The 12,476-nt window shown below is 45.3% G+C and overlaps 1 protein-coding gene across 1 annotated transcript in view; it reads right to left on the minus strand.

The window, feature by feature from the left end:
* The window catches only part of ANKAR (ankyrin and armadillo repeat containing), a 1,190,398-nt gene that overhangs the window by 790,940 nt on the left and 386,982 nt on the right, over positions 1-12,476 (minus strand). Inside the window, exon 8 of the mRNA XM_085646861.1 lies at positions 454-594. Within this exon, the coding sequence (XP_085502987.1) occupies positions 454-594 (141 nt within the window). The remainder of the gene's footprint in view (positions 1-453; positions 595-12,476) is intronic.

Here is a 12,476-nt window from a genome sequence, read left to right on the forward strand (position 1 = left end):
AATCTCGGGGCTAAGTCAAACCCACATTCTGACTCTACCTCAGGATTTGCTGGAGGGTCCACCTCTAGTCATAGGTGCAGAGAGTACCTTGTCTACAAAGTAAAAAGCAGTTTTCTATTTTTTGTGCATGGCACTGTCCTGAGCACTAAACACATCTAAAGTCCAGATAAGAAGTAAACAAAATACTGAGCCATACTACTTAGTGCCAGTTAGTATTATTGGCAGACTCTGTTTCAGATGCAAGGAACATTTAATTAGGAAATAGAAATTCCTCATTTTCAAAATTGTTCATTTTTGAAGTAATACATTGCATAGAATTTTGCAAGACGTTTGACCAACGTAATTAATTAGGGGGCCTGAAAAGAAAATACATCACTCTGCAATAATCTCCTGGTCAAAGTATGTAGTTTTGGAATTCAAAATGTAAATGCATTTGTTCTAAACTCAACTCACCAAGTATTTCCACTGACTTTGACCTGTCCTCAGCAGAACGTTTTCCTGAAAGCATTTCTACTGACTTTGACTTGTCCCTAGAAGGACGTTTTACTGAAAGCATTTCCATTGGCTTTGACTTGTCCTCAGCAGAACGTTTTCCTGAAAGCAAACATACAATGCTATATCAATTTTTCTTCAACAAAACCTTACAATATTATTCTTCCCCTAGCCAGTAATGACGATTTACACTGTGTATTTGGTAGTATAAATGTATTAAAAACATCTTTGGGTCCCATGTGTCTGCACATTCTCGATGCCGGTAATTTATATTTTTTATTATTTTCAAACACATAGGACCTCGTGCGGTCGGTAAGGCTCCGATTCATAAAATCAGCGTCTTTCTAACTGAAAAATAGCATTTTTTAACACACCAAACACAATGAGTGATTCGGTAAGATGTTACCAAATCGCAATTTGGGAATAGATACCAAAGCAGCATCTGGATGGGGCATGTTGAGGGCGTTCCCTCTGGCTTACGATTCCTTTAGGGATGTATTAATGTTTTGCAACCGAAATCCACTCACAAAACTTTAATATCTTATTATCTCTCCAAGAAAGGTTGTAAGCCACCTGCAAACAGGAAGGGGTGAATGTTTACAAAAATGTTTTAGGAGCAGGCAGATGTCCATGGGACTACAGCCTGCTCCCAAAAAGTTTTGTGTGATGTTTCATTTTTTTTTTAACGCAGTCTGTGTCCCTTTAAGGGAGACTGGATGCTTTTAAAATAAATTATTACTTTATTTAATAGCAATAACAGACATGGTGGTCTGCTAACTCCAGCAAGCCACCAAGCCTGTGAATGTAGCCAATCATAGTGAGTTGCAATTTGCAACCTACTACAAGCATATTAATGAGGTAGGTAGAGTTGCAACCCACTACGAATGGGTGGAGAAGTGTGGCTCAGTGGTTAGAGTGGCAGACCTCGATACAGAGCTCTGGCCAGGGACCAGGGTTCGAATCCCGCCTCGGCAGGTCTCGGGCTCATAAATTCCTCTGACCGGATATTCTCGCCTCAGTGCCTATTCTAATCATTGGACCCACGCTGCAACTATGGGCAATAGCTTGCTTAGTCTCCACAACGGCCCCCACAGCGCGAGGGATGCCTGGTTTCACCACGGGGTGCCCAGGAGTGGACACTTCACAAGGAAAACCAGGAAGGGTTCCCTTGCGGTATTCGTACAAGCGCCGGGAGACCCCATGTGGGTAGCTGCGCGCTATACAAGTACAAAAACATTTACATTTACGAATCAGTGTTTTGTGAACCAACCTATTAATACATAGGTCGATTTGCAAAATACCAATGGATTCTGTAGAAGTCACTATGCTAATTGCGACTACTTATACAGAATTAATTTTATACATTCAATTTAAGAAACTGCAAATTTAGAGTCATTATATGTCGCAATTTCTGATTTCCTAAATTACATCTTTTTACATGATGGCCCCATTAAGGTAAATTAAATAACAGTCAGTAATGGTGATATTTACTAAGCAAGTCTAATCAGTATGATAAAGAAGGAATTACAACACTGTCATCAGACTTTTTAAAGTCTACAAATCATGTGAAGCACTGAACAAAAAGAACGACAAGAAATTTGTAATTCATTTTTTAAGTTTATCCATAAAATGATCCCAAGCGGTGTGTTTCGTGCCACCATCCTGTTTTCTTCCCCATGACTCTGTTTGGTCCCTTTTTACAGCTTTAACATTCCAGAGATCACGTCAGCACCACTGATAAAAGCAGAGTAGGTTAAGGGATCTGTCCGCGATGCAAACTTGTGATTTGCCAACACCAATCGTAATGCCAGAAATTTGAGCGTCAATCTACTTTATTTCATCTCACAAACGTTTGAGTTGAGTGCAGCGCCATCAAATATGGAGAAAATCAGCTGGGTGAGTGATACATTTCTGAAAAATCGGAGTCATTTTTGAGGTAATTTCTTACATCAGTTATACAAGCTTGCAGGCTATGAAGTGAAAGGGGTTAGATGTACGAGATATAGATTTCAAATGATATTATTTTGCATTACAAATGCAACACATGGATTCATAGTTCACAGACAGCGTCTAAAACAAAGTTACTGATATTTTGGTGAGGGTAGTTCACCCCACGCAATGATTACAAAATTAAGTGCTAAACTCTCCCACAAGGGGTGCAGACCATCCGAGTGGTCTATATTAAGGCTACTGAGACTCATGTCTAAATGGTTCCTCCAAGAGTTGTCATTTGGTGGAAATTGTATTTTCCCAGGGAATCTTCAGGTGAGGGAAACGCCATTAAACAGGCAGAGATGGGAAAACAATTTTGGAGACTTGTATTGCAAAGGATGTTTTCTTTGAGTTCCACTGATGTCTCAGATGGGCAAAATGCAACAACCTGTTTATGCTGGGCTTTCAGTAGTAGCTTGCGGGTTATGGATGGAGTTGCCCAAGTTACTGGATGACCATGCCAATCACAAAGGTATTTAGCTTGCGTTCACCGAGTGGGGAGCCCGGCTTCCTAACACAAAGCATGACTCTAATTAGATCCTACCCTGAACTTGTTCCCTTGTAGTAGGTATGTCTAATTTATTTTTGTATAACTAGGACAGTGCACCCCAGCCTTGTTTCTGACACCTTGTTAAGGGTGGTTAGCTGTAGGGAATGGCACGCCAAACAAATTCACAACGTATTAATTGCTCTCGTATTGAGATGCGCTGTTTGTGAGGTATTGATATCCACCCGCTCCCCAATATGTGATCCAAGACCACATAAATAATACACAAGAACTCCTGCAGCACACACCCACATATAATAACATAAACATCAATAGAAAGTTATCAGTTGTCTTTTTCTTTTAATCCTTTGTGATCTTTTGTTCAGTTATAATAATCTTTAGCCACAGAAAGCCAACACGTGTTTCGTCGCTCAATCGGAAATGTCCTGCGACGTCCTCAGGGCTATATGTTCTCTTGAGAGAATCCTTATAGTCGGTTGTACTTCCGTCCCACTATTGTCATGTTAGTTTATTCCAATCCTCTTATCCTTATCATTTTAACCCGTTCCATGCGTCTGACGCGCAGAAGCTGTGTGACGCAAAAGCGCGTCCAACGCCATGGCACTAGAAATCCCTCTGGTACGAGCACCAAAGGAATTTCCTTTTTCCCTCAACAGTTTAAGGAACTGGGGAAGAGCTTCCCCAGCTCCCGAGGCAGTTTCCCTGATGTGTCTGAAATGACGATCAGCGCGCACCTTGAGCCGACGTCATCTCAGAGAAACCGAAATTGAAATGAGATATCATTTTACTCGGGAGACTGGTGTGGTAGGAAATTTGTGCCGGTACGGTAATCCCACACAGAAAAGTGTGGAAAATGTGATTTTTTTTCTCGCTAAATTTGAGGTTTGCAGGGAATTCTGGGTAGGAAAACGTAGGGGGATCCATGCAAGGCATACCTCCCTGGACTCCCACGGGATTCTATTTTTCAGAAATGTGTGGATTTAGTAGGTTCCCCTAGATGGCCGCCGAGCCCGGTGCCAAAAACCCAGGTGCCCCCCCATGCTAAACCAGGTTGTTTTGTGATAGGTAATTTTGATGTCTCCACAATACATTTTGGGTCTTTCCCTGCCAAGGGCGCTTGGCCCACCCACACGAGTGAGGTACCATTTTTATCGGGAGACCTGGGGGAATGCTGGGTGGTAGGAAATTTGAGTCAGCGCAGTGATCCCATAACTGTCCCACACAGACGTTTGAGAAAAATTTGATTTTTTCAGCTAAATTTGAGGTTTGCAAGGGATTCTGGGTAGGAAAACGTTGGCGGGCCTCACGCAAGCCATACCTCCCTGGACTCCCCCAGCTGTCTAGTTTTCAGAAATGTATGGGTTTAGTAGGTTTCCCTAGATGACCGAAGAGCCCTGTAAAAATGTGATGTGTCCACGTTGCATTTTGGCCCGTTACCTGTCATGAGCACTAGGCCTACCCACACAAGTGAGGTACCATTTTTATCTGGAGACTTTGGGAAATATGGGGGAGGTGGAAGTTTGTGGATCCACGCAGATTCCAGAACTTTCCATCACAGAAATGTGAGGAAAATGTGTTTTTTAAACTTTTGCAAGGGATTCTGGGAAACAGAACCTGGTGAGAACCACACAAGTCACCCCATCCTGGATTCCCCTGGGTGTCTAGTTTTAAAAAAATGTATAGGTTTGCTAGGTTTCCTGTTAGACTTGGCTTTTTCAGCGGGTTTATCGCCAGACTTTTTGCTTTTTGGCCTCCTGGTTTTCACCTTGTTTTTGTTGGTTTTAGGACTCTGAGCACCTTTCCACTGCTATTCAGTGCTAAAGTGCATAGGCTCTCCCTGTAAATTGTGTTTATGGATAGGTGATTCCATGATTGGCATATTTGATTTACTGGTAAGTCCCTAGTACAGTGTGTGCCCAGGGCCTGTAAATCAAATGCTGCTAGTGGGTCTGCTGCACTGATTGTGCCATTCCAGATGAACAGCCTGTAAATGTAACTCAGACCTGCCACTGCAGTGTTTGTGTGCAGTTTGTAACTGCCATGTTGACCTGGCAAGTGCACCCACTTGCCAGGCCCTTATCTTCCCTTTTCTTACATATACGTCGCCCCTAAGGGAGGCCCAAGATACGCCTGTGGGCAGGGTGCTGTGTATGTTAAAGGTAGGCCATGCACTGGTGTGTGTGACATGTCCTGGTAGTGAATTACAGTGTATTTCGTTTTTCACTATGGAAAGGCTATCTGTCCCAAAGGATAGAATGGGAGTTTATTTATAACATCTTATCAATATAACTTCCCATTGGGACAAGATTGAAAGATGGAGTTTAGTATGCCTGAACTCAGAATATAACAAGCATTGGCATAGCCACCAGGTCTCGCCTTTGGGACCTTATAAGTGTTTAGTTATCCAGCAAAATATCCTTGGTGCAACAACATCAAGTGTTGCATGGCTAAACACTTATAAGGTCCCAAAGGCGAGACCTATTGGCTATGCCAATGCTTGTTAGAAATAACCACTGTGGGGTATTCCTGTAAAGATACTGTGACATGCATGTGTGGCCAATGAAACACCATGGAATCTCTCCCACTGCCACTCGACCCCGCAACACATCCATTGGTACAGAGGGTCAGCTCCCAAGAGTGTCCACAGCACAGGTCTGTCTGTAATTGCACGCCTCACTCAGTTCTTTGCCCTGTTAATTGTAAAATGAGTGCCAGTTAGTTGGATGAATGAAACTTCTCTTTTCTCTCTCTTAAAAAAAATAAAAATAAAAATACACTGAATGTGGAGAGTCCCACCTGGGGATTACCAGCCACGCGATGCCTGGGGAACCACACGTTGAAGGTGGTGACGCCCACGTGCAGCAACAATTGACACATGTATTTTAAACGCACCAATGATCTCATTAAGGAAGGGTCCACAAACTATTCGTAGCATCCTCCATAGAAAGGGAGTGTGCCCCATCATTTCTTCACTCGTTATCCTGGAAGGGATAATGTGCACAACGGGAGCTGCAAGTCACCTGATGTGCAAAGTCCACAAAAAATGCTTGGGTGACCTCGTGACCGCACGCGGTGACCTTAAATGCTCAGAGATATATAAATCATTCACTACAAAAATGCACCCTTTACTATCACAAGAGAGGCTCAGTGCAGGCCTACGAGGACAAGAGTTCACATTAGTGTTGCAAAAACATCAGTTGTACCTTGGGCTCATTCCAAGGTCATGGTTGAAACTGACCTACACAAGAGCCTGCCAGCGTTTTTAAAGCCCTCTCCAGCCTCCCAGGACGCTTCCTCTGTTTGTATTAATGCATTATACTTTGCAGCTTTAAATAACAATTGAACAACTTTTTAATTGATAGGATGGAGAGAGAGAACCGATGCGTGACTGTCTGTCTATGCCTAACTACATATCTGAATATCGACAGGAGACAGGACGTTTCCGGTTCTAGGCTATTCTGATAGAAATCATGGGCATCAAGTGTGTTAGCCAAATTGTTTATTTAACGCATATGAAGACTACAACTCCCAGAATGCATAGCATTGCCAAATGAAAGTCCGTGCATGTAACCAACAATGCCGTGACGAAGTGACCTAATAACTCTACTTTGGGTGGATAAGAACATAAAAAATCCAGTCAGTCATAGTGAAGACAGCCAGTGGCTCCAGTGGGATGGACACTGCCCCATACTGCATGCTGGCAAAATGTCAATGATGGTTGAATAGACCCATAAATGAAGACACGACGAAAAGCCCCCGTATATATAACTATATGTAAATATTCATAGATATTTTGTTGCGATTTTTTTTCAGACACATGAGGCTAGAGAGACAACTCATGCGGTCTCTAGGCCAGGTATAACAAGGTTGAGAAAAGCAGAAAAACAATGTCAGAGAGAGGAAAGCCGTTCTGTGCAGGAGACATTAAATGAAGAAATAAAGAAACGGCTGGACTAACACAGAAAGCCCTGCGGTGTAGAAAGTAGAGAAGGTGAGACTCCTGAATGCGAGTGTATGAGTATGAGGAAGATCAAATAGGGAGTGAGTAAAGTCAGGTGGGGTGGGGTGTTGGGAAAGAGCTCTTACAGTGTGAAGGAGAAAGAGTATGCGTGTGTGAGAGAGAGAAACAGTCAACGAGGGGGGAGGAGATGGAGAGAAACATGAAGGTGTGTGATCTTGTGTAATGTAATTGGGCGCTCATGTAAAGCGCTCCAATATCTTTCAGTCGAGTTCGCGCTATATATTTAAAAAACTACTCCAGAAAAACGGGAGAGCCTGAGAGACCGGGAAAGAGAGAAAAAGGGAGAGAGAGGAATGAAGAGACAGATATAGGGGCAGTAAGTGAGAGACCAGGAGCGAGAGAGAAAACAAGCACGCGAGTGGTGTGTGCGTGCGTGTGCCTCGCACTAAAAGTAAAAAAAAAAAAAAGGAGGTACGTCTGGTGAGTGGCAAGCGATGCGCGTAATGAGCAAGCTTTAGGCCACAAGCAAAAGCGTGTGGTGAGCTTTTTAAAGCCCACTTACTAAAAGTCTCACCAGAGCAATGCATGCGCTGGCTCGGGCGAGACCTAAAAATGCATCTTTTAGTAAAGATGATTTTTAGATTGTGTGAAAATACCACTTTTAGAAAGTCGGTATTTTCTTGCTTAGCCATCCTGTGTGCCTCTGCTGGTTTGTGGATTGACTGCCTGGCTTTGGAGTGGCAGGAGTTGGGGATGTGCATTCTCTCAGACGGTCACTAAGGGAGGGAAATGTGGGGGGGGCTGATGTGTGTCCTGCCTTTCCTGAAAGAGTCAGGGCTGGGCTGAATAGACCTGGGCTGCATTCAGAGCAGTGGGAGGAGTTTTCGCCAGCACCTGAATAGGCCTGGTCTGCATTTAAAGAGGGGTGAGGAGATTTCCGTTGCATCTGATTAGGCTTTGTCTGCCTTGGACAATGCCGTCTCCACCTCTTGCCAGGAAGCTGCACCAGAGAGGACAGAAAAGGTTTTGGCTGGGCAAAGAGCTTCTCTGCACCAAGAGAACAAAGGAATTTGCTGTATAAATATTGGGGCCCAGACCCCAGTATTCTAGACTACTGATGAACTAAGGAGCCTGCCAGGAAGAAGAGCTGGAGAAGCTTTCAGGAGGAACTGCCACTTTCCTGCCTGCTCTGCTGTGTTGGCCTGCTGCTTGCTGCTTGTGTCTTAGGCAGGGAAAGGACTGGACTGTACTTTCATCATCTTGCTGTTAGAGTTTTCTCCAAGGGCTTGAAGTAGAGCTTGCCTCCAGTTGGAAGCCTCAGGGAGATAAAATACTTCAGAGAACTTGCTGGAATCAAGGAACCTGTCAAGAAAAAGAGCTGGAAGCACTGCCTGTTACGATTCCGCCCTTAATTCCGGTACTCCTCAGGATCCGAGCGATGCAATAGGGTATCCACTTCTTGATCTCTCCAACTCCAGCAATTACTGCACGGAGGATTAGAGCGATCAAGTGAGGGAAGGGTAGGAAGGGAACAGCGGAGATTAGAACCGGAAAGAAAAAACAGCATCACATAACAAACAGGACATGCAACACTACTCTCGTCAATTCTCGCTAAGAAGAAAGCTACCTCAGGCAGGGTGCTCCTAAATCAATCACAACTTCAGACTGACCACTGGGGGTATTCCATCATACCACCCACACCCAAAAACAAAGGAAAAATCAGCAGTAGAATACACTGGAGGCAGGAGAACCACCTAGCCAGACTCTGCGGTCCTTGCTGCTCTAGAGGCACACCACTAGTCCCAATATCCAGTACCTAACTGCCTACTTCCTTTTGTTTGCTATCCCGAACTGAATATGTGAATGCAGTATAGTCCCGAAATTAAACAAGGGAAGTCTCTGGAACACAGTACCCCGCTGTCGAAGGATTGGTAGGGGGAGAGGTAACTAACACTAGAAAACAAACTCTTACTCCAGAGGGAAACAAGTCACCTTTCCAGATCCCAAATATTGCCGCTCAGTGGTGTTCCTAGGTATTGTCTCGCAAAAAAGGGGGTGCTGCGCTTACTCCTGCCACAGGGACTTACCCTAGATAAGGGGGATTCAGAAGCAAGTCAGTTCTCCCCCATGACCCCTCCGGGGGTCTTTCGAACTCCTCAGGCCCTCTGCAGCACAAGGCAGCAAGACCGCTTTGACTGCAACTCACCCTGTTCGGTTTCCCTCTGCCTGGAAGACTGTTGGGTCCTGAGCGAGATCCAGGAAGCGGGTAGTGGCGCCGTCCACGCCTATCCCGGTCGATGGAGCTCGCGAGTTAACGAAGCAGCAGGAGGGCGGTTTCTTCCTACCAGGCAAGATGCGCCCCAGAGACGTCCAGGTGGGCTCTGCACAGTCTCAAACCAAGATGCCAGCAAAGTTCAAAAAAGCGAGGGCGGACTCGCTTGGGGAATTACGCACGCCGGCCTGCACGCATCGCGTTCTTTTAGGGACGCGGCTCCGCCCATTCGCCTGTGGCCTCATGGGTATTGTAGGCCAGGCAGGCGCGTTGCGATGACGGGGAGTGCGCGATGCGCGATTCCTGACACTGCCAGGAGGAGTACTGCCCCTTTGGTTTAGTTGCTTTGTTGGGTTGGCCTGCAGTTGCTGCTTCTGCCTTGGACAGTGAAAGGACTGAACTGAACTTTCTTTACTTGTGCTGAGTATCTCCAAGGGCTTGAAGTCGAGCTTGCCTCCCTCCTGTTCTGAAGTCTCAGGGACTACAAAGACTTCACCAACCTCTGGGTACTGCTTCTGGGACCGTTGTTTCAGTTGCCACAGAGACGGGAAAAGCAACCGACTCCGTCGCTGGCTCTGTGTCCTGAAGGCACCGCAGAGGGCACCGCCGCATCTCACACCGCAACTCTGGTCTCACCAACAACAAACAACACCACTGCCACTGAGCCGCTGCTTGCACCGTGACCTGTGGGCACCGCACTACGCACCACCTTGCTTCACTTTGCCGCCCTGGTCTTACCGACGTCAGCTTACCGCAACCGGCTCTGTCGCCTGCACTGTGATCTTTCAGCACCACATAGAGCACTGCCTTCACTCCGCACCGCAGCCCAGGTCTCATCAGCGCCGCAGGACAACCATCACCGAGCCGCTGCCTGAAGCAGGGCTTGAGGGCACCGCACGCTGCATCGTTTCACTTCACATCGTAACTGCGATGGTTGCCAAGACTGGCTCACACCAACGTGTCAGCCGCAATGCAAAAGGTACTGTTTACGAGTCTACCGACCGACGCGGTCAGACGGAACTGTTGGATTCTGTTGTTTTCAGTATTGCGATAGCCCCAGACAGAGCTACTGACTCAGATGAACTGTGTTTTTGACATATTTCTGCAAAGTATATATTTTTAAGTACTGCGTATTGGAATATTATCGTTTTGGTCTTATTTTGGATATATAAAAATATTGGACATTTTTCTAAACTGGTGTGGTGTCCTTTTGTAGTATTTCATTGTATTACAGTTGTTTATGTGCAAATGCTTTACAAACTGCCTCGGAGATAAGCCTGACTGCTTGTGCCAAGCTACCAAGGGGGTGAGCAGGGGTTGTTATAGGAGTGTAATTCCCTTACCCTGACTAGGAAGAAGGGTCCCTACCTGGACAAAGGTACCTACCTCTGCCAACTAGAAACCCCATTTCTAACATTTCCCTACGTGCCAGCTTATCTAGGGTTCAAAATCCACAGCTCGGTCCCACTTCTGAGCCCTTGGACCCCCCAGATCCTCTGCCCTCAATGCGTGAATTTAACTATCCAGTTTCTTTTCTCTTATCAGGTATTCTCTTTTACCACCATACCAGCAGATTCTTCTATTATTATCTACTCATATTGCTTGTTCCCTACCCTACCCTCTTTTCCTTATTCCCTTTGTACAGCACTATCCTAAATGTAACCTGATCCTGAAGAGGACCCCAACTTGTGATGGGTCGAAACACTGTTGTCTTTCCAGCGCAACTTTTGGCGCTGAGCTCTGGTTCAAAAAATTGCCAAACCCTCTGTAAACCTTTGTAAAGATTTACCTGTGAACCTCAAGTACTTTGTAATATACTATCACCATTGCTCACCTTGCGCCGTTGACCACTCTGTAACTTGTCACTTTGCGCCGTCCACCCTGTGTGTCACAAGCACTTATGAGCACAACGTTTTTTCAGGTTACTCCCACATTAATTGTCAACAGTGCTGATACAACTGTTTTCACTCAACTTGCCTTTGGCACATCTTTAAAACTTTGAGTCTCCCTGCTTGTTCCTTTTTGCAACTAAATGTGCATGTTTATTTACTAGCCTATCAAACAATACCTGTTGAGATATTTTTTATGTTACACACAATTACCACCTAGATCCCAACTGGGTTTACAGGTGTACTCCTGTTATTTATTCTTAACTAGTGGGCCTATAGCAGTATGGTGCCACCCACTCAGGTAGCCCCTTAAAGCATGACCCAGGTCTGCAATTGCAGCTTTATGCAGTTTCAAACTGCCAAGTCCACTTGGCAAAATAACCCCCTTGCCAAGCCTTGAACTCCCCTCTTATTACATACAAGTCACCCCAAGGTAGGCCCCAGGTAGCCCCTATGGCAGGGTGCATTTTAATTAAGAGGCTGGACATATACTTTTAGGTTTGACATGTCCTGGTAGTGAACAACGTCTAAATTCATTTTGCACTACTTTGAGGCTTATTTCTCCCATAGGATAACATTGGGTTGCTTTATTACATCTAATAAGTGCTAACTTTTAATTGCCAGCAAGTGGGACTTCCATGTTTGGTGTCTGCGAAATTTAAATTTAAAATCCTCTTTAATGGTAAACTCAGATTTTAAGACACAATTATGAAATGCCACTTTTAGAAAGCTAGCATTTTCCTGCCCTAACTACTTGGTGCCTGCAGCCTGTTCCTGGGTCACATGACTGGGTGTAGTTGGCAGATGGACTTTGTTTATTCCTACCACACAGCCACACTATAGCGGGATTGGGTGTGTCTGAATGGGCCATCAATTGCAGGATGAAGGGGCGGAGTAGAAACTTCTCCTACTTCAAATAGGGAACCCGGCATAAAAATAGGACTCTCAGACCCAGTATTCAGTTCACTTTCTGGACCTGTGGAAGGACTCTCAGAAGACTGCCTGCTTTTATGCTTGCTGTGCACTTGAGAGGACTGCATTGCTGCACCTGGAATGACTGCTCTGCTGCCTTAAGCCTCCCTTGAACTCTCAGACAGCTGCCCTGCTGCTTGAACCCTATTCCACTCCTTGAACCCAGGACAACCAGAGTGACTCCAAGGGCTATTTAGCTGGCCTCCTGATCCGAGCCTCAGCTACAGAAAAGGCTCCAAACATCTTGAGGCACACTTGGACCCAGACTGAGTGAGTCCTAACCTCCCAGACCTGGATCCTTGGTGGTGGTGTTAAAGGTGCCCAGATATTCATGTTTTGGCTCTGAGAAACGATCAGAGACTGGGACCAATCTGCTCATCTATCCACCCA

Source organism: Triturus cristatus, chromosome 3_2, assembly GCF_964204655.1.
Source record: "Triturus cristatus chromosome 3_2, aTriCri1.1, whole genome shotgun sequence".
Classification (NCBI taxonomy): domain Eukaryota; kingdom Metazoa; phylum Chordata; class Amphibia; order Caudata; family Salamandridae; genus Triturus; species Triturus cristatus.